Below are 22,628 nucleotides of genomic sequence, written 5' to 3'. Positions count from 1 at the left end.
TCATTGATTCTTACTTTATTTCAAACAGCAGCAGGCAGTTGTTTTCACACCCAAAAAAAAAATTGCTGTTCACATCCTGCGCAACACAGGGCGACTGGTAGACCAAGTATACAACTATTACTGGGGAACCTATAGAGGAGAATTCAGAAGCCAAAGAGCCAAAAACAAATTTAAATGAATAATGTCCCAGAGAAAAAAACAGTGAATGGCTTATGCTGCACATGTTATATTAGGTTGAGTGGAAGGACCTAAAGTGACGTGTATATGGTCAGGAATGCTGTGTATATGTAGGTTCCCTGAATGTTTGCACATATTGAAGAATTTATAGGGAGGAGCTCTCTGGAGGAGTTTCCTGGAAAGGAAAGCTGGACGACTGAAAATTAACTGCATATATGCTGCAGTACATGAGGCCCGTGATTCAGGCTGTATCTAGTCAGTTTTCCCAAATAAAAAAATGTTTACTAAAGGAATTTAGGGTCAGGAACAAAACCAAATAATTTTGGATGTTTAAAATATGTATGGGGTGGGTTTGTAGCTTGCTGAGCTTCCCCAAATTGTAAAAAATGCTTAAATTTAGAGCTTTATATATATATATATTGATTCCACCTTATGGAGTTAAGGTTAAAATTAATGTGAGGACAGGCTAGATGTCGTAAAGTTGGCAAATGATCATAGCTGATATTTAGCTTTACTGTAAAACACACTCATTTTGATTTGTTTAAAATCATAAATATATATATTTAAATCATAAATCAGACTGCAGTATAGCAACCATGTATATGTAGCACTCAAACATAACTTTTATTTGCAGATCTAGTGTTGCAATCCCATACAACACATATTTTACTTCAATAATAATTTGCTTTACAATTACCAACTTAATCCATTGTTGAGTTCAGCCATCATCTAATTACTTCCAGGTTGGTTGTTTCATATATTTACTTGTTCTTAAATTACTTCTTTGACATTTGACAAGTCTCTGTCATCATTTATCCAAGCTTCACTGTGACCCTTTCAAATTAATCCCATTGATTGAGCTCCAGTGACCCAGATTAGGTTTGTAGTTGATGATGTGAGCAGCTTTGTGCACGCACACAACATTTAGGAGAACGACCACATCCAACACCACAAGCATGTTAACATAATATCAAATATATGTATAACAGGAAATATTTTCTGGACTTCGACCTTCAGGTCCATAGAAGATAGAACTATATGTATCATGTAAAAAAATGTCTTTCAATTAACTTTTAAACCCATACACAACAGTTTGGCGAACACACACACACACACACACACACACACACACACACACACACACACACACACACACACACACACACACACACACACATACACTTATACTACGACTACTAACAATGGCATACAGTATACATTGCACAGCCCTCGTGGCACATCTGCATTACATAACATATCAGTTATGTAATGTAATGTTTTATCTCATAGGTTTTGTTCTGAAGAGGAAGAAGAATATCAAAAAAAATCTCAAAAAACTGAGACCAACATTGCAGCTGTGGAGTATTTATATCGCCCTAATATTTTATCTTTCACTTTCAGCACTTTCACTTCCTCTGCTCAAACTTAGACTCTCGATCCTCACCCTGAGTCAGCCATGTTTCTTTATTTACTTATTTAATTCTGTAATTCAACATTAATTTCTACATTTAATTATTTATTTGTATGCGTTCATTTCTGTAGCTGTACATTTATTGATTGATCGATTCATTTTCTTATAGGCGTATTTATTCATGTATTGCTGTATTCACACGTTGGTTAACTTACTAATTATATAAATTCTACTAATTTATTTCCCTTAAAAAAATATCTATTAAATATCCCTATTTTTTTTTTTTCTTTCTTTACTTCTACATTTCTTTCTTATTTTTGAATGTATTTGGTCATTTATTTCTGTATTCACAAATCAACAAATTATTGAATTAAAATCAAGATTTATTTGTTCATTTCTACATTCATCAATTTATTCATTAATCCCCACATTTATTTATTTATTCTTTATTTATTGATTGATGTTTTGTCCTTCATATTCATGTAACACGTTGTTGAAACACTACATTACCCATGAGCCGCGTGGAGGAACGTGTATAAGTGTGTGTGTGTGTGTGTGTGTGTGTATGTGTGTGTGTGTGTGTGTGTGATGTAACGAGTAACGCGTGGTGAAGTACCACGAGCATCGTGTGGAGCAGCTCGGTGCAGAAATAGAAACAGAGGCCGGGACAGCGCCGCCCTCCGCAGCTCCACGTCACACAGCGACTCAGTCAGTCAGGAAATTCAAACACACACACACTGATCCGTCCACCTCACTGACACACACACACTCACACACACACAGCACATCTCCGCTGCTGCTGCTGCTGCTGCTGCTGCAAGGTCACCGAGCCGGACACCCTGCGCTCCATCATCCATCATCCGTCCAGTCCACAGGTAAAGTACCGCTTGATGCGTCTTTACGCGGCCGGTGATCAGGAGGATTCACCGGGCTCTCGCGCTGGGTTTGTCGGCTTTTGCGGGGACGAGCATGTGCCGCGATGAGTGGGTGATGCGTGACTGAGAGAGTTTGACGGTGCGTTTCGTGGTGCGTTCAGGGGCAGGCTTTTTGGTGGGGTGAGGAAAGGGTAGAGATCCGTGCCATCTCAGGCGCGCAGTTGAACGTCTGCAGGAAAGAACCAGTTGGGTGATTTTAACACTTGGAGGAAAGACGCGGCCGGGTGCAGAGCGTGTAGGCCCTGGGCTCGAAGACTGGCTTCATCCGGTCCCTATCCTTACATCAGCAGCATCATATGATCAGGCTGCGGTGCTGAGGACTCACCCTGTTGCATCATTCTCTCACCTTGTCATGGTTATTTCACAATATAACACACAACACCATTTACTCTCTGTTGTCAGCCGTGGGTGTGAGGAGGGTGTGTTGTCTCCTAAGCAGGTTTAGCACAAGCTGAGCCCTCCTGTGATCAGCTGCTGTAAAAATAACTCCACATGTCACATTGTGGTTTCCTCTTCAAACTGTCACACTTCAGGCTGTACTGTCCCACAAGGAGTGGAGTTCGGGTAATGAAAACGAAAATGAAATAAACCACAGGTATTTCATCTGCCCTGCCCTGACATCTCAGGGTCATTATCCACGTGGACCTTATTGAACCGCAGGCCTGATTTTGATTGGACCAAATAGCCACGTGACACACGTAATATGCTAGTGTGTAATTGAAAAAAATGTATCCAGCTTGCCCTTACGTACCGGTATACACTTTATTCTTACTTTATATTTTGATTTATGTTTAAATACTCACTGGCCCTGATCGTTCAATTCTCTTTACTTACTCACGCCTGAATTTTCTTCGGTATTGCTAAAGTTGTATCTGACTTTAAATCATTTGTAGTTGATATAGAGGCAGGGATGTTAGCTAACTTTCTGAGCTAGCGGTCAAACCAGATCAAGTAAAGGTTCATATGCATTCTCCATTTACGTACAACAACACTTGCATCCTTTTTTAACAATGTCACTATCACTGCTAATATACTTCTATGCGTCCTTTGCGTTTTTTCCTTTTCTCAGAAATATCTAATGCTTCACATAAATGAGCCTTTAGGCTGTATCCACAAATTCTTGATTGTAATGAATTAACCCTAACCCTCTGAAAATTAATTTTAAGTTACAGGAATTATTTGATAGTTTGGGAAATCCTCTTCTTTGTTTTCTTGTTTGGCGTTGGATGATAATATTGGTACCTTTTTCCATTTATGAAGCTCTCCTCAGCAGGTAGTTAACTTGCCAGTTTCCTGGCATCAAAACAGGAAACTGGGAAACAGCAAGCAGCCTATGTGTTAACTCTCATTAAGTTAATCTTTACACAAACTTTACAGTGAACAAGTGAAACAGAGGTTTTTACGGGGGGGTAATGTCCTGCTTGACTGCTGGTTGTATTTACTGTATTGATTTTCACTGTAAGCAGAAAAAAAAAACTTCATTCTAAAATTCCTAGAGGAAAGTTTCTCATTATTGAGCACATTTCGAAGAAGGGTCCTTTTGTTCTGCAGCTATTTAAACATTTCAATTGGGACAAGTGTAGTGTTTAGTAGCAACCCAGCCGAGGTTTTTCATGGAGTCCTATAATCTTGGCTGAAAGTTGAGGTGTTTTTTGCAGTTTTACTTTGTTGTTGCAGTGTTTTTTCTTGTTCTTCATGTCGTCCTGCCTTCAGTTACAAGGTGTCAGTAACTGAAACACACTGTTTGCCAGTAGACGCCCTTCACAATGTGGACCCGGGCCTCCTTCCGTGTTTCAATAGAGAAGTTTATTGTGGACACAAGCCTCCTGCTGTGTGCCATCAACATCACCTGATACAGTCAAAACCATTGTACTCCAAATGGGAAACGCATTACATTTGAAAACCTCATAATTTGCATACTGCAAGAAGCAATACGCCTTTTTTTAATTACCTCAATAAAAGTGGTATTCGAAACTCAGTCACTAATCTGTAAAAAACTTATACAGGGAGGCTATTAAAAAGTGACACGCTCACATTCAGTCATTAAGGTTGTTAAGGTGGCACAGATAAGATCATATGTAAATCTGTCAAGATAAAAACAAATATATGTCATTTCCTAACCTGTGTCTTTGACCTTCATGACGGGTTCGGAGGTGTGCAGCAGAGCCGGGGCATCTGATTGGTGGTTTTGGCTCAGGAAATGTGGGTGTTACCAACCCACATGACAGCATGAAGTGGATGGACTTTTCCAGAGTGCTGTTGTGTCCACACCAGTGTCTTTTGGTGTCAGTGGTGGGTTGAATGATGCTCTCGTTTCGTGCTGAGGTGATCAAACACAACAAACAAAAGGGTTCCAGAGAACACAGTGTTGCTGAGCAGGGCAGATAATTGTTGGAGGTTTTCCACCCTGTTTCAGTGGTAAGGTTAGAGGAGTGTTTTTTTTAATCAAGGCTCTTTCCCAGGAAACCCAGCCCAGGGGCCTCAGAGTAGACAGACGGACAATTGATTGGATCGAGTAAAATGATCTTGGTACATTTAGCGGGAGGACCTACCTGGTGGTCCTTTTCTTTAGAAAGCAGGTTTGAGAGGGAACCTTTGTTTTTGTGGTACTTCCACCTGTTGGGGCTCTACACCGTGTGTTTACAGGATCACCGTGGGGAGATTAGATGTCACGGTGCCAACAAGAAGATAATGTGTGTTTTGGGCGACGTGTAAGGAGCTGCTGATTGGGTTAATGATGAACTCTCTCAACAAAGTGAGTAGTGCTACTTTAGAAGTTGCCCTAGAGCTAATCTTGCGTTGCCATAACCTTAAGTCTGCCGAGGGCGAGGTGGGGGAAGGTCAGCTGATGGTAAACCTGGCAGCCGGTGAGGGTAGAGGAAAAGTTTTACAGGGTTTACAGTTACCAGTTCATCTAATTAAACTTCAGAAACCACTGCCCAACCCTAGCAGTGAAGTTACTCAACTCAGCGAATAAGAAGTCAAAGAAAGCTTTACTATCAGAGGAAACATGGTGCTTTGCCTGTTCCCTCCCTGCTGCAATAGCCACTGCTCCATTAAAATCTACCTGTTAATACAAAGTTGTCTATCCTTTCATCACAGTCGATATTTCTATATGATCAAATGTTGTGCAATGTAAAAAAAGGGTTGCTCTATCGTGCCTTTTAGCATTCATCAATTGGTGTATTTTGCATTCCAAAGCTGCGGTTTATCTCTCTGCTCTCATTAGCAAAGCAACTCTAATAAAACCACCGTAACTGGTCAAACCACTGGCAAGACTGGTTCCAGGCTGTTTGCATTCAAGAACAATTGGCTATTGTGGAACCAGATATTTTCCTTAAGATGGAGAACAACCTTTCATTCAGTGACCACAACCACAACCTGGCAGCCGTGTCTCAGGAGTTGAAGCGGTTTGTCCACCAACCAGAGGTTTGGTAGTTCCATCCCCTGGTTTTGTGTAGTCTGCATGCTGTAGCATATAGTAGCTACAGCATGTTACTAAAAACCGACAAAATGTTGTTTTAAAGAGAATGTTCACAATGTGATTTGAAGGATCTCAGAGGTCCTGGGTTCCAACTCCTAAACTTTACTAGGGTTAGTAAGATCCTGATTAATATTCTGATGAATGAATGACCAACCTTACATGTTTGAACAAGCTGATAAGATTTGAATGATTCACTTCCTGTTTAGGGGATGGAGCAATCGAAATATGAGTGGTATAAGGACTGTGTCAACTACCTTTAACTGTCCACTAATGCAGGTGACACATCCACATAGTGCACCACACAGAATCTGAAACATGACACGGTGCCAAATCAAGAATAGAAAGGGATTAAATAGTAGTTTATCTAGATATTTGATACAATAACATTCAAGCTTATCTTGATGAGATTAACAGATAACTTGAAGACTTGTATTGGCTCTCAAAGAAAACTATAGGCACATCTCATACAACGCTGGGTTTGTGTAGTGGGAAGTGTTTGTGTTTTCCTCTTCCAGTCTCCCCAATTGACCAGATTGTGATTTATTTTTACCTAGCCGTGTCTCAGCCTCTCTGTATGCACAACTTTTATTTGCCTAACCTTGAAGGCCACGCCCATATACTCAAACTTACCTGAAATGCAACACTGTGGTCTCCTCTTGGCCCTTGTTGTGAGTTAAACCTGAGATCCTGTGTGCGTCCACAACACAAAGAATGCAGTCTTTCAGGCCCTCTGCCAAGGTGCTACCATTAGTGATGTCCTTGGGGGACACACACACAAACACACACACACACACACACACACACACTGACTGAGCTGTTCTTTAGGAGTCCAGTGCTGAGTGACTCAGTCTTGTGACTTTTTTTTCCTCTTGGCTGATTTGATTATAGAAAGAGTATTTTGGTTCCTGCCTCCTCCGTGCAACTCATTGACTCAACGTTTCTGTTTCAATAAACTCACCAAGGTGAAGGCAGCTGGTCATTTCAAGTATAACGGACCAAAACAAGCCGTGTGCCCTGCCCAGTATCAAACTACGACGTGTGTGTCTGTGTGTGTTTCTTTCTGCGTAAGTTTGTGTATTCCTCATTTTGTGGGGACCTAAATCTGTTTACATACTTCATTAGGGGGATGTTTCTTTCTTATGAGGCCAACATTTTTTCACTATCATGTAAATCATTACATTTTAAGGTTATATTTAGGTTAAGGTTAAGGTTAGGATATGGGTATGGGTATGGGTATGGGTATGGGTTAGGGTTAGGCAAGTTGTAACTGTGGTTAAGGTAAGAGTAATTCTCCAGGAAATCGATGCAGTGACACTACTGTGTGGGTGTGCATGTGCATGTTTATGTGTATGTGTGTGCGTGTGTGTGTGGTTGATTGTGGTTCTTTTGTAACTGCTATTTCCCCCCATCTTCTTGCATGTGTGGACTCTGCTGTGTTTCATTCATTTTTTCAATTTGCAGGTCAGACAAGCAATGTAAGAGTTGCCTCTGGGTTCTGGTTGCTTGTGGGTTTTGCTCATTGTTTTTTAAACGTTAAAAATGTGTCTGTAAAAAGAACCTCATAGGCTGTGGAGGCCATCATAGTGGACAGCTACGTCCCGCCACACATGACATTAGAACGCATCTCCAACATCCCACATTCTAAATGCACATAACTGTGTACGACATCGCGGTCTGCAAAGACTAAGTGCGTTATTGTCTTCATCCAGACTGCCTATAACAGACGGCTCCTTTGTGCGTGTGCATGTGTGTGTGAGATAATTCATTCAATTCATTGAAAAACTGTAGGGGGCCAGATGGCGTCAGCCGAGTGGGCGGGGCTTCATATGTGGACCAGGGCACATATGCACTCTCACAGAAAAATAATGTAGTGTCCTCACTGTGTCTCACGTCCGTCCACTACTGAACTCAGAGCTGTTCACTCCAGACACAGATGTTTTACCAGACCCTATTTTACCATAGGGTCTTTGTTAGACTGAAACATTCAGTTAGCAGTGGCCTATTCTGGAGCTGCTGCCACTGTGTGAATGTGCTGCTTTCACGGTGCCGATTATGTGTTGAGATAAGATTTTACAAGGCTTAACAACACAAATGCCATTTTATTTTTGAAACCTTTAAGTCTGGGGAGGGGGGGGGGGACACGCACGACGTATTGCAGGGCTGCTGGTCAATGGCGGCTGGAATGCTCGCATACTGTCGACTGTAGCTCTTTTGTGAGAATAACAAGAAAAAGGAATATCCCCACAGGTTTCTATATACATTAACTACAACCTCTGCAATCATGCACCTTAACTGTGGGCGGGGACATAGGTGTGGCACCTAATAATACCCACAGATGACAGTCAAATATTTCCACTCACCTTGCTGTTACAACATTTGCATCGACTTTGCTCCAACCAGAGCTCTTATGAAGGAGCTGACAGTAGAAGTGTGAGTCACTCCAAGTGTTGACATTTTACAACTGAATTGGAACTGTGCTTCGCTGGACTTCTTACGTACCTATATTACTGATCATAAGCCACATACGTCAAGCTTGTCTGGAGGTTTTTTTCCCCCCCTGAACCTGTCGCGGTTCTGTTATGGTCAATCGGTTTGGAGCTTCATATTCCAACCCATCAATTTAAGCTGCTTACGAGTTCTGAGGCTCCTTTGTGTGTTGTCGTCACGTTCAATCAATCAAAACCAGTATCTACAGCGAGTGCTGCTGCAGACAGACTATAATCTGATTAGCGTGGATTAAACCCACTATATGGACCTCTGGGAAAAAACGGCATAATCTCTAACTTTGATTGAAGGGCCAATGCAAGGGTGGTACACAGAGGATCAAACTTCCATTCACCAGGCTGGTTTTAGCTTAATTTAAACGTCAAACAATATGTTTTAAATACATATTTTAGTGTAGACATAAGTACGATAAAATCAGGACTTGAAATACACATAGAAATATATAAAACAATATATAACTGTTATGGAACAACTGTAATCAGAATAATAATTGATTCAATTAAATACAAATATATTATGTAAACATGATATAATATCAATGATTTTGTTATTTTATACATGTATCAACAAAGTAATTGATCAAAACTCCAATAATAACTAACTCTGGTTACTAAGACAACCAGCTGTGCCTCCTTATTTCCCAGATTTCTTCAAACAATATAAACTCTCAAATTACAAATGTTATGTTTTAAAAGACTTGGTGAATGTGCTTATTGGCACGAGGTATTATCACTAATAACACTTAGAGTATAACTTTTTACAAGTCTCTACAGCATCGCAATCTGACCAGGGGAGAGTGGCAACGGGGAGAGAGAGCAACATCATTTATTTATATGAGGTGGCTGATGTTCACGGGTCATTTACAGACTGAGGAGTCCGCTCTCCTTTAAGGTTGTAGTGTTGTGTGCTGGTAGTTACTGGTCAGTGAGCAGAAACGGGAACTACTTCCACTGGAATTGTAGCGGCTGTAAAAACTCGGTAAATAAACCCTTTAACTGTCAATCAGGATGTTGGGCTGGGAGATAATGCTCAGGGAAGGCAGTGTAATCCAAGGAATGAGTGTTTGAGGTATCCAATTCGTTGGGAAAGGTTTGGAGAGGGTTACTGTGTGATTTTATGTTCCAACGCTATAGACAGGCCTGTAAGAAGTGACTGTGTAAACTTGTTGCAGCAGGTGTATGCCTGCAGGTGTAGCTCCCGGGGAATATTCTGAATATCGAAGATGTTATCTGTGCAACCAATAGGGAAACTGGAAAGCTCACTCCAGAGCCATAAAAAAAAAAACACGAGACGTTTGAACTGACCTTGACGTGTACACTTGGTGGAATTCCCCTTGAACTTGCAAACACCAGAGTCATGTCTTGCTCAGCCACACTCGCTGATCCCTGTCTAGATTTGCTGATCCGACATAATTGCACTCTGGCGTTGCTGCTGTGCAAACACAATGAAACAAGTGGATTCTCCCACGGACTGTTTATTAATGAAAAAAACAAACCGTCATGTCAGTGTGCGTCATGAGCTAATCATACAGCTGTAAACTGGTTCCTGATTGATTCAGAGAGGCTACGCTAATGAAGTCAGACAGAGCTAAACTATAACAGCCGCCCTTTTTGGTTCTTACGAGGTGTGTGTGCGTGTGTGTGTGTATGTCTGTGTGTGTTTCCGCACGTCAGTCCACTCGCATAACTCAAGTGCGGAGTGTGCAGTGTGCGCTCTCTGTTTGTCACATGTAATCAGGGTGTGTTTGCATTGACCACAGTGGCAACGGATTTCAAACAACAGCCTCCAACTTGTTCCCATTATCGCCTCAGGGCTTTGGGGGGGGTGCCTCAAGGTGAATACTGGGCAGGTCTGGTCTGGTAACTCTGTTAGAGTGAGTACCTGCCCTATGTATAATTACTACGCTGTGCATGTGTGTGTGTTTGTGTGTGTGTGTGAGACAGAGCGTGTGTTTGTACACGTCTCTTCCAGGATACGGACCTCTGGTATGTCCTTCTCCGTGTCACATTACCACTGGTTTCTGTTAAATGACATGTGAAGGACAAAGCTTTGACCTCCTCGGCAATCCCACTGCCGTCTGTGTACTGTCAATATGAGCTGCTGCTGGTAATCTGATTTATCTCTGTATTGTAAGTAATCATCTGTGACAGTTTCCTATAAACTGCTCTGGTTAATTCATGTCAATGCTTAAAGTCCCAAGAACCTGGAGAAAATGAGAAAGGACAAAGTGAATTCATGCGTTATTTCGGAAATAAAATATAAGGAGTTAAAAAAGCAGAGTAATGCCTGGTAGGTTTTAATGTCCTCTCTGTTTTCTTGTCGTTGCAGTGAACACTCTGTGTTGACGAGGGCCAGCGATGCCGCCCCCTAGTGCCCCTGTCGTGCCCCCCCCAGACGGCGAGTGGGGATGGGCTGTGGTGTTTGCCTCCTTCATCTCCATAGGCTTCTCGTACGCCTTTCCCAAGGCCATCACAGTCTTCTTCAAAGACATCCAGATCATCTTCGATGCCTCCTACAGTCAGATCGCATGGATCTCCTCCATCATGCTCGCGGTCATGTATGCTGCAGGTGAGTTGGTGCTTCGTCTGACCTTCGTCTCCAAAGGGCTGCGGCTGTGGCTCAGGAGGAAGGGCGGGTCGCCCGGGACCAGTGGGTCAGTGGTTAGATCCCCGGCTCCTCGGGCGACACCATCGATGTCCTGATGGTAAATGTGCTCGACCAATTGAGAGTCAGTCCCAGCTGTCAAATTTAGCACAGGAAAAGTGATTCAAACCAAACTTTCTTGAAAAATTGCCAAAAATCTGATCAACTTTAGTAAGACTGGTAGGCGATGTTTGATCATCATCAAGAAATACATTTTGAATTTCCTCATCTTCTTCTTGAAGTCATTCTTTAAACAGGAAGTGACTCATTCAGATATAGTTATCTTCGTCAAAAGTGCAAGGTTTCATGTATCATTTATAAAATGTAAAAAAAAAATAATCCGGAATTCTAACCCAGTTCCTCTACTACCATTCAAATCACAGTGTTAATATTTCTTTAAGGCGAATCTATAATTAGTTAAACATTTTGCATGGTGCATAGTTTCCTGTGTGGGTTTCTTTTTCTGATGAGATGGAGGAAGAAGTAGGTTGTGTAATGAAATCATGACCTACATTTTTAACCACAGCATCCTAGACTCAGTGACACATCCTGAGATGAGATTTCTTACACATTAAAAATTCTAATACAGCTGAGTTCAAATTCAGACCAATGACAAATCTTTCATCAGATGAAATACTGTCACAATGCTCCACCTGGTTCTTATCTCTTTCTTGAGTACAGAGCATAAGAATGTGTGTTTACAGCAGATCTTATACTCCACTATAAAGCTCCAGGCACCTGCTACATTCCCCTCGTTGGCTTCAACCCCACAACCTCCTGCTTGGCAGTGCCACGTCGGCCATCTGTCCATGCTGTAATCCTCCTGTCACTCTTAGTACTGCCGTCGTCACCATCTGTACTGGTCATCGACAGGCCTGGAAAGCTCATTCAATCCCTTCTACCAAGACCAGTGAAAGAATGTGATGGATGCTTCATTCAGCTTCAGTCGTCTAATAACTAGAAATAGTCAAAATGTTTAAAACAAGGTTTAATAAAATACGGACTGATATTTTAAAGACTTGTACTTGTATTTTATATAATAGGCAATATCTTTAAGAAATAAGTAGGAGTACTGCACCAAGTGCTGGTAAATATATTCAATTTACAAGGTGACTCGCGATTGGTCGAGCTTGCTACGGAAGCTCCACCCCCTGGTCACTACTGCACAGACTATCACATATTTACTTTTTATTCTTGAAGTAATTGTGACATCAAATACACAATTAAGGGGAGGCTATCTTCTTTATGAGTCAGGGATATGCAGCTACTTTCTACACTTTATCTTGAAAAATAACAGAAAAGTTGCAGATTCTTTTTTATTTGATCCACCAATCGATTTATTGACATAAGGTTTTCACTCCCCCGCCCCCCTCCTTGTCTTCTCCACTCTGTCTCCCCATTTGACTCTTCTGTCTTATCAATAAAGCCAAAATGACCACAAAAAATGTACATGAAAGTTTTTGACCTGAGACCTCGTAGAGATATAAACCCCTCACCATGAAGTGTGTCCTCTGCCACATCATAGGACTTCATTGATCGGCAGCTGCTGATCCAGCTTCAGCGCGACTGTGTCATCACCATGTGGCGACTTTGTCAATATGTGCAGTTACTAAGAGAACGGCTCTTGTTACTCATTCATTCGCATTGATCACACTCATCAGCTATTCATTAAGCGCCTGCTCTCTTGTTCTGTCTCTTACGCTGATGAAGCGATCTCTATCTGAATGTTTAACATCTTCCGTGATTCTCCATCCCTGCCTGCGTGTGTGTGTGTGTGGGTGTCTGTGTCGGTGTTTACACAGCTCTGTCATTAGTGTGAGGCCGCCTGGTAATGAGCTACAGCTTCAGACATCCAGAAAAATAACAATCCAATCTATTGAATTTACAAAAAATGACCTTTGACATTTCAGTGCTGTTCATCTCTGGCCTTCTTTCTCCAACCTGCCAACTTTTTTTTATCAATGAATTCTGATTTCAGTGATAACATGAAATTTATCACAATTGGAAATCAACCGACTAAGCAAACTCCAGACTGAACAATCCAAAATCAATTTATTGTCCCTAAATTACTTAAAGTACCAAACCTGGGTATATTGGAAAAAAAAAGAAGAAAGAATTTAATGTATGTTTCAAATTTGTCTTTCTGATCCATTTTAGGATATCAACACACCTCCATCATGCGTTCATGTGGTGTATATGGTTTATATTGATGGATGAATATCATTAACACTAGAAAAGGGCTACCTGAATGCATACCATTAACAATGTGAACTGGCCAGCAGCGTGCATGTGACAAAGGGCACTTTCACATTCACGCTAATGGTCCAGGACTTAGGACTTTTCAGACTAAGACCAAGATCCGGACAAAATTGACTTCCCCCTAAAGAGGTTGTCTTGGTCTGGATCAGACTGAACCATTGTGTTGAATTTTTTTTTTGAAAGGTCAGACTTTCGGACCAAAAGCTGGAAGTTGAGTCACTATTAGACAATAGAAGTGTCTCATAGGATTTGTATTATTATTATTTCAATTACACACACTGTGTCATACACATCAAGGCAATGCTCGGCCATTAACAGCATCTTACAACTTTTTATTCTCGTCTTCATTTCATTAATTTAAAGTGAGCAAGACGGAAGCCATTTACTGCTTTTTATAAACCGCGGAGAGCTCAGAGCAGTGTCCTGCTCACCCAGCCACACCTCACTCTGATTGACTTGGTTCTTCATGTGGACATCTGGAAGCTGCCTCGCACGACCACCGTCTTATCAGCTGGTCCCTGAGCAGCTTCGCCAGAGCCGTGGTGGTGGCTGCCCCCCCTAATACACTTTTATCTTGTCAGCAGAGGAGATAGAACTGGAATCCTTCCCGTCACAAGCCTGCTTCCTTAATCTGGACTCTCTACTTCGTTTGCTGCATACAGCTACACAACTCTAAACTTTACCTCACAGCCTCGGGTCAACCCAGAAATATGGATAAACTTTTATTAAATAGTTGGTCTACCCTCCGTTATGTCCCTGGGAATATCTGTGTAATGGGTAATGGGCCAAACACACTGTCCCTTTAGAAAACCGTGTCTGTCTCTTCTTGCACCGTAATAGTTTTTAAAAGATGTTTGCTTCCACTTCCTCAGCTTCTTTTGAGTGTGATGGATAACCGGCAGCCATGGCGCTGCAGCTCATATTAAAGCGGGAACAAACCGTTCGACACATTTCTATATGTGTCTATATGGGTCCTTCCCTTCTCGTATCTAGGTGGTTATATTTAGTTTGTGGCTTTGTCCACTGTGTAATGAAGCCGACGCTGCCACTGCCCGGCACATGATAAGCCCTTTTTTCAAGGGAGGTAATGTGCAGGCTCAAGGGCTCCCTCATCTCCTCCGATTCGGGTCCTGCCGAGCCCCCGAGAATACTGATCACTGGCGTGGATGCAAATGAGGCGAACTTTTCCTCAAGGTCGAAAAAAAGATTCATGCAGAGCAAATTAAGTCCGATGACTCCTCGCCCGTAGTGGCTTTTTAAATTGCCCTGGGTCTTGCAGAAATATGATACATCTTCTGGCTGGTAATGAGAGCATTATTTAAAAAAAAAAAAATACATCTTTCATTACTTTTCTGTCTCCCTATTCGATTTACACCTCCTGTACTTAAAATTCAGCAAAGGCAGAAGGCGACGGTGTCAATTATACGATGCAAAGATTCCTAAAAGTTTTAACAGGAAGTTTTGTACTGAGATTTATTCAACTGATCAAATGTCTTTATATACCATAAGTGTAACAATGTAAACAGTAGAATATAGTGACAGTCTAATATAAAATGCACAGTCCAGCATTTAACTTAATCATTCAGTGAATCGAGTCATAATTCAAATGGTCAGAACATATTGAGAATACCAGCTATAGAAACATAATATAAAGGTTTTTTTTCAGTTACACTTGTGAGTAATCTCGTTAGTTCAGCATTTACAGTGATAACACAGGATACAGATTCTGAATATTAAGAGAAAACTTTCCTCAGCACTGTCATTTTGAATAAGAATGTATATATTATGGCTGATTTTTATTATGGCTGTGCCACACTCAATTCTAAATATGGCACCCACCTTGCTCATATTTTCCAGATGCACTGTGTTTTATATTAAACGACAAGACTTTAAATGCATATGTGTTATGCAATTTGTTGAGGTTATAAATAAAAATTAATGCACGTAATGATTATTGCAATTCATGGCATACATTGCAACAGTTACATTTGGTAGCACAGCAAAATATGTCTGTACTACAAAACAGGAAGTGGCTGTGTAAGGCCTCATCATTTAAACAATAAAAACTCATTGAGTATCCCAGGTATACAAGGTATATACCAGCCCAGTAATATTTTCTCATTAAGTTAGAGTTGTGAGTTTTGTGTATATATATATATATATACTATTCTCCTCTGCTTGTCTGTATCTGCTGGATTTGTAAAAGGCAACCTTATTTTGTGCGAGTGTTCTCATCTTGTGGAACAATCTGCTAATTCCTGAACCAAATGTTTTTGTGTAGATGAAGGTCACATGTCATGGCGTACGTTTCAGCAATTGCATTTCATACCACAGCAAAAGTATGTGTGTCTCTCTACACAGACTGGAGAATGTAAAAACAGTTTGACACTACATAACCATCTGTGTTGTGTGTTAAAGCAACAGACACAAACATAAAAATAACATTCGTCTATGCAGGTCTTTTCTAATTCATGACATTGCCACTTACTTGATGGGAGTGCAATGTTTAAATATTTAAACAGCCTGCTTGCTGATATTAATAGAAGCCAGGCTCCTGCTGGCGTGCAGCACTAACTAGATTAAATCATTGTGCGCTCAATTTCGGTGATCTTGCATTGTAAACATATAACGTGTGGGTTGATTTGTTTTTCTTTTGTTTTGTTTCTTCCATTTGTTCCAGGTCCCATCAGCAGCATACTGGTCAACAAGTACGGCTGCAGGCCCATCGTCATGATGGGGGGCTGCCTCGTTTCCACCGGCATGATTTTAGCGTCCTTCTGCAACAATGTGATGCAGCTTTACTTCTGCATAGGAGTTATCGGTGGTAAGTACGTCTAATTCCACTTAAGTCCATTTCGAGTTAATTTGATTAACCCCTTCTTCTTAACAGCAGGTTGAAAGGTAAACAGCCTTTACATGAAAATAGTGTGTGTTTGTTTACTCAGTCTATTTTGGTGTTTGCTGCAGATACAGCACATCAATAACAGTCTGTCCTTTATAAACCTTAATGAATTTACCATCTAATAATCAATACCCACGAGAAGAGAGAGAACCCACTACTGTACGTCTTACCCAGCACTAAGGCCGTTTAAAAAGTGATACTGTGGGTGGCTCTTTGGGGTTTTTACATTATAAGACATTTAATTGTGTAATATGACAAATAATATTGCTCAATTTTATTGCATTTTATTTGAAAGAAGGAGTGTGTACAATATGCCTTTTGATAAAACTTAATACATAACTGGGAAATGTATCACATAAATGGAAACAAAACTCTGTCACTAACAAAATCGGGAAATCTAAACTGCTTTCTTCATCATATTTTCTTTACCTGGTACACATTTAGAAAGTATTTACAATTTGCTTATATGTGAGAATATTTTAATGTTCTAACTGCAGCATTTAGTTATTTGACAGATATTTGGACAATCCGTATCGCTAATTAGGAGAGGAACAGTTTTTTTATGTAGGAAATTTGAAAGTAAAATAGTGTTGTTTTGCACAGGTGATTACATTAGCAACTGTAGCATGACGGTCACCAATCTTTCCTCGTAGGTCTTGGACTAGCATTCAACCTGCAGCCGGCGCTGACTATGATTGGCAAATACTTTTCGAAGAAGCGGCCCATCGCTAACGGGCTGGCGATGGCCGGCAGTCCGGTGTTCCTCTGCACCTTGGCTCCTCTCAACCAGTACCTCTTCAACCAGTTCGGCTGGAGAGGCAGCTTTCTCATCCTGGGCGGCCTGCTGTTGAACTGCTGTGTGGCCGGTGCCCTCATGAGGCCTCTGGGGCCGCCACCCGGCAAGGTCAAGAAGGAAGAAGAGTTGGCCGCCATCACCACTACGACAAAGGAGAAGTGCAGCGTTTGGCAAACAGTCAACAAGTACCTAGATCTGACGCTCTTCAAACATCGTGGCTTCCTCATCTACCTGGTGGGCAATGTCATCATGTTCCTGGGCTTCTTCGCACCTATTGTCTTCCTTGCAGCCTACGCCAAGGACATGGGTGTGGATGAGTACTCCGCTGCCTTCCTGCTTTCCATTCTGGCTTTTGTCGACATGTTCGCCAGGCCGTCAATGGGGCTACTGGCCAATTCGCGTTGGGTTCGGCCAAGGATCCAGTACTTCTTCAGCTTTGCTGTGCTGTACAATGGGGTGTGCCACATCCTCTGCCCTTTTGTTGAGAGCTACACCGGCCTGGTAGTGTACGCAGTGTTCTTCGGCTTTGCCTTTGGCATGGTCAGCTCAGTGCTGTTTGAAACACTGATGGACCTTGTCGGGGCTCCGAGGTTCTCCAGTGCTGTGGGACTCACCACCATCGTGGAGTGCTGCCCCGTCCTTCTCGGTCCACCTCTAGCAGGTATGATCTATATGTCTACGAGCATAATTCATTCACTCACATGCAAGATTACAATTGTCTTCATTGGTTCTTATCTCTTCTGTCTATCACATTTGATCAGTTATATCTAACCTATAATGTCTTGTTTTTTCTGTAGTGTTTCATGTGATTGTTGATTAATGACAAATCTTATCTTATTTTATTGTGAAAGAGACCATGTATCTCAAGAGAAATCCTTTTTAAATAATGGTTAAATCAAATTTATTCCACAACATTGTTATTTATTTATGAATGTGGATATAACCAGACAATCACTCAGTTAATAACAATCGGCAATTGTTGACGTGTAGAAATATTTTCTGCAAAATCTAATACAACCTTTTGACGATACTTTAACATTTTAAAACTTTGTGTTGTCCTACAGGGAAGCTGGTAGACGTCACAAAAAGCTACAAGTACATGTACTTCTGCTGTGGAGCTGTGGTGATTTTGGCTAGTATTTGGCTCTTCATTGGGAACTTCATTAACTACAGGCTCTTGGACCGCGAGCGCAAACAGGCAGAAATGTACAAACGGACTGAAACAGAAGATCCAGACAAAGATCAGGATCTTAAGGAGGCTGGTGGGGAGGCCCAGGCGTCTGAGGAGCTGGTCAACAAAGATGAGGAATCTATGCAGCGGGAAACCAACATCTAGATCCGTCGGCTCTCCCAACCACTCCCCTTCAGCTCCAGCGCAACCTTGCAACACTTTCACCTACGATCAAACTGAGCTCCACATCAAGAATCACCTCTAGGTGTCCTTGGCATTTCTCTAAGACTAACTTCCAAAGCAACCACTGTGTTGTAGGAAGCCTGGACTAGCGGCTGTTTGTCAAAGAGCTTCAGCTGTGACTTTAACAGAAATATTAACCAGGGACAATCCTGTAGGATACTGTACACATGCGAAGAGGCTACAAGTCAGAAGATGATTGTGGAAAACAGTATAGAAATGACTGTATTTCATTATTTTGGATTGTCTGTAAATACAAGACTGCAACTGAGGAACCAACTTCTCCACCACAGATTACCCGGTTGCAGTTATAGACAGAATATGAGATTATTGTTTTCTGGTGAAACTACGTCAGCTGAGAACAAACAGCAATTCTGTGTTGATGTTGGCAGATAATAAGAAAAAACAGTCAGTCAATCAACTCTGCTGTCAAGTATTATCTGCTGCAATGTGGTCATACAGGATTTTAGGTCAGTTGCAACAAGTGAAAATATCCCGAGCTGTAGCAACCAGCGTCATTCCGTTTCTCCTCCTGTGTCTTCCGATCACATCTGAACACATAGTATCAACGTGTTGCCAATGTTCCAACATCACCAGCCCACTGAATTCACATGTTGAGTTAAGATCTCTGCACAACCCTCTGGAGTCCTCCTAGATGAAGATCCAGGCTCTGATTATACCAACTTCACAGTCAGATCAGAGGTGCTGATTCCTCATCGGAAAATGAAGAGATGTGACAATTTCAGACATTAAGCTAGCAATAATAATGGATGCATTCTTTTTCCAACATGCAACCTTTAAAATACCTTTTCGATAGTCTTTCCCACAGACTGTTCAAAGGACACTGACACTTTAGGCTATTTTTCCTGAAGATCAAATCAATATGGAACAAAAGAGGAGCCGTGGCTTTCCTGGTTGCTCAGCTTTGAAGGAAGCAAAAACTCTCACTTTCTGATTAACTCGGTGCGCTTGATCCGTGATACGTGTCAGCAAAAACCAGAATGTAACAACCCTAATTGCATTCTTTCATATGGCAGTTGGGCGTCCTAAAACCTCACTTCCATAAATAAAGAGCAGATGTGTTCACAGCTGGTGACGCTGGTCCACGCACATTATACTGCCCACCCGAGCACTGTTCTGTCGTGTTGTAAAACCTGCACCAATGTCCCACTTTAATACGTTCGATCAAGTCATGAAAGGCTCCTTGTAAGTTGTCTAATGCTCAATATTGCACTCATTTGCCGTATGCTGCACTGAAAGAAAAAAAATGACCATACGACTCCCCAACCCTCTTCATAAAACTGCTGCAACTCAATACATCTGATCATGGTTGAATGTAATTTCCTCTGTGGGCCTTAATAAGGTATTAATGACCAAAATCTCTCAACTCACTCATATTGAAATGCAGACATACAGGGAAACGTGCAGTTTATCTCGTGGTCAGTTTAACAGTCCAATCTATGATGCGTTGCCTTAAATGTGATGTAGTGTAATTCCAGTTGTACAGTGTATACGTGATAGTATTATACAACGCTTATTCTGCTGTTAGGATCTCGATGTTACCGGCTCCATTCGTCCGCATTGAAATGTTAAAACGAGCTTTAAAACATCTGAAGGATTACCGCTGATGATACAAATGAACGGATGCTAATCAAGTCTACCTGTATCTGCAATCTCACTGTGTACTCTCGACGTGTCCACCTATCACGAAACAATGTAACTGTCTGTTGTCAATGTTGTTCAATATTCAATCCATTCCATGTTTTATTTTATTTTGTAAATGTCAACCTACACTGTGCTGTTGATTGTTTTCTGTCTCGCCACCTGAAGCCCGGAGACGACCACATGGCGTCCTGCCTCAGCCAATTTTAATAACAAATGTGGTCGGTCAAAGCAATCATGAACAAAACAAACCTGTCATTATCTTCAGACTCATGAAAATGAATGTCCAGCTGCGTAGCAGAGGCTCTAACAATGTACCACCTTTACCCAGGGATAATGACCCTAACATCCTCTACGGTTTAATGGGGATGAAGTCCGAGTGTATTGGTGGGAAAGTGTTGAAAAAGAACGACTTCTTCTGAGAACATTTTTTCTCAGCCAAGGAACCCTACAAGTGTGAAAATATTCCAGGGACCCCCCTCATGCATGTATGACCCTCGAAATGATTTCACAGAGCCACATTTTTTTTTAATAAAAGGAAAAATGTCATGCAATGATATTAGACGTGTTTTAAAAAGGTGTCTACCATTTCAACACGCGATACTGATGATTATTTAAATGGGTGAGTCTGTAAACTTCTCACGGACCCTGCCCCCCATTTGAGAACTACTGCCGTATGGAAATGAGCCAGTCTGCCCCAGCAAACCTCAGACAACCCCAGCTTGTCTTATGTTAGGTCCCTACATATTGAGATTACCTCTTCGTCACTGACTCAAGTGACTGTAACTCAAACTCCCAAAATGCACTTTGTTCACCCGCATTTCATGCCGATTGTAGTTATTAAATATATTACAATGTCTGTACCTTCCTTGTAGTTTTGTCTAATGAATATGATCTATACCTAATGAATGTTGACTGTTCCTGCTTGCACTCAGTTAGTGGAAAGAGGAACTGCTTTTATTCACTGTGCTCACTGTGCATGATGAGGGAGACACACTGCTGTACAATCACTCTCTACTAAATAACACTGCCCCCTGCTGGTTCCAAAACCACCCAGAACAAAAGGTAAAAGCCAAGTTTCAACAGGAACAAACCAATTTTCATATTTTACCTTTTTCGTCAAACCTGTAAGATTTCATTCTCATGGGTAATGCAAATGTATCTGTACTTTTTTTTTCTTTTGGTGTTGGGAATATTTTTTTGTGGTATTTATATTTGAAAATGTACAGGTTCAGGACAAAACACAACCCATGCAATGGTTTGATAGAACAAAACTATATTTTTTAAATTTCTTCTGAGCCATGTACAATTTATGATTTTTACTCCAGGTTTTTCCCTAAAATCTTTAATAATAAGTTAGAAGCTTGTATTGCTTCCGTAGAGGTAGCAGAATGAACAGCAGTGGCCCAGGAGGCACGGAACCCCCCCCCCCCAAGAGTTTCCTGACCTAGTGTTGTGGATTCTGAATTTCAGAATCTGGACCAGATTAAATCTGTGTAAGGGAAGTAGTTTCATTTTAAAGGGAAATCAATCTGAAGGTGGAGGATCTGCTGCGTTAGAGCCCCCCCCCCCCCCCCCCCCCCCCCCGCTGCTTCTCATAGGGAAGTGAGTTGGGGCACCTCAGAAAATAAACAGCAAATAACCCATGCTTAGAATACTGTGGTGTATTGTCCTGCAAAACCATGAAGATATTTTTTGAAATTAAAGCAATGCATTTTTATTTTACTTCTTTTGGTTAAAAATGTGTATTTGAAGAACAAAAGGAAACGTGTGCTCTAATAATGGAATCTGAATAGAGGTGATGAAGAGTGGATGTGACCTGCACCGATAGCCTTATCAATTATACACTGCTTAGCATCACATATATTTTCTTCTTATGTATAATACCTGTATTTAGAAAGAGGTATATTTTAAGGTTTGTTTAAGACCACATTTAGCAGAGGATAAAATTGATGAATTTATTTATTTATTATTATCCCTGTAAACACACAACTTATTCAAAAGTAAATATTCACTGGCTGAAAGTAGGTTTATTGTATAGCTTGATTGTATTTTGTTTTATTTTTCTTCGGATGGATGAAACCAACACACAGAGTATAAAAGGGTTTAAAGTTTGAAATGGTATAAAAGAGAGGAAGAGGTGTTGGATACATAAATGCAGAGGTCACGTGAAAGTGCTGCAACTTGCCCTTTTAAGATGTTTAGGGTCGTCTGGTCGGCCCATACATTTAGCTTCAGTTGAGCTGATTGAAATGACAGCAGATTGGACTTTCAAAAAGTCCCATCGTCTGATTGGTTGCGTTAATCATTACAAATCAGAGCCAAGTAAACATAGTCCACCAGAGAAATTAATTAAATTTGTCCTGATTTAACTTGTTCTGATTCTGAATTATGTTCCTGAATGTGCTTTGATCAAAGTGAGCAAAGTCTTTATTTCATCAGA

At 41.1% G+C, this 22,628-nt stretch overlaps 1 protein-coding gene across 1 annotated transcript; it reads left to right on the top strand.

Moving 5' to 3' along the window:
* Positions 1–2,022: 2,022 nt before the first annotated feature.
* Positions 2,023–21,048, top strand: LOC133949033 (monocarboxylate transporter 2-like). Its single transcript, XM_062383160.1, has 5 exons — positions 2,023–2,463; positions 10,841–11,080; positions 16,095–16,238; positions 16,970–17,773; positions 18,177–21,048. Exons 2-5 carry the CDS (start codon positions 10,870–10,872, stop codon positions 18,446–18,448), a joined length of 1,431 nt encoding a protein of 476 aa, XP_062239144.1. The 5' UTR covers positions 2,023–2,463; positions 10,841–10,869; the 3' UTR covers positions 18,449–21,048.
* Positions 21,049–22,628: the final 1,580 nt, after the last annotated feature.

This window comes from Platichthys flesus, chromosome 23 (genome assembly GCF_949316205.1).
Source record: "Platichthys flesus chromosome 23, fPlaFle2.1, whole genome shotgun sequence".
Taxonomy (NCBI): Eukaryota; Metazoa; Chordata; class Actinopteri; order Pleuronectiformes; family Pleuronectidae; genus Platichthys; species Platichthys flesus.
Note: the sequence above shows the minus strand (reverse complement) of the source record. Positions and strands in the feature narration are given on the sequence as shown.

Excerpts from the sequence above, each read along its gene's own strand:
- LOC133949033 (XM_062383160.1), top strand. The coding sequence starts at position 10,870 with ATGCCGCCCCCTAGTGCCCCTGTCGTGCCCCCCCCAGACGGCGAGTGG. Across the intron at positions 16,239-16,969 it reads CTGCATAGGAGTTATCGGTG|GTCTTGGACTAGCATTCAAC; the intron begins GTAAGTACGTCT and ends CTTTCCTCGTAG. Across the intron at positions 17,774-18,176 it reads TCTCGGTCCACCTCTAGCAG|GGAAGCTGGTAGACGTCACA; the intron begins GTATGATCTATA and ends GTTGTCCTACAG.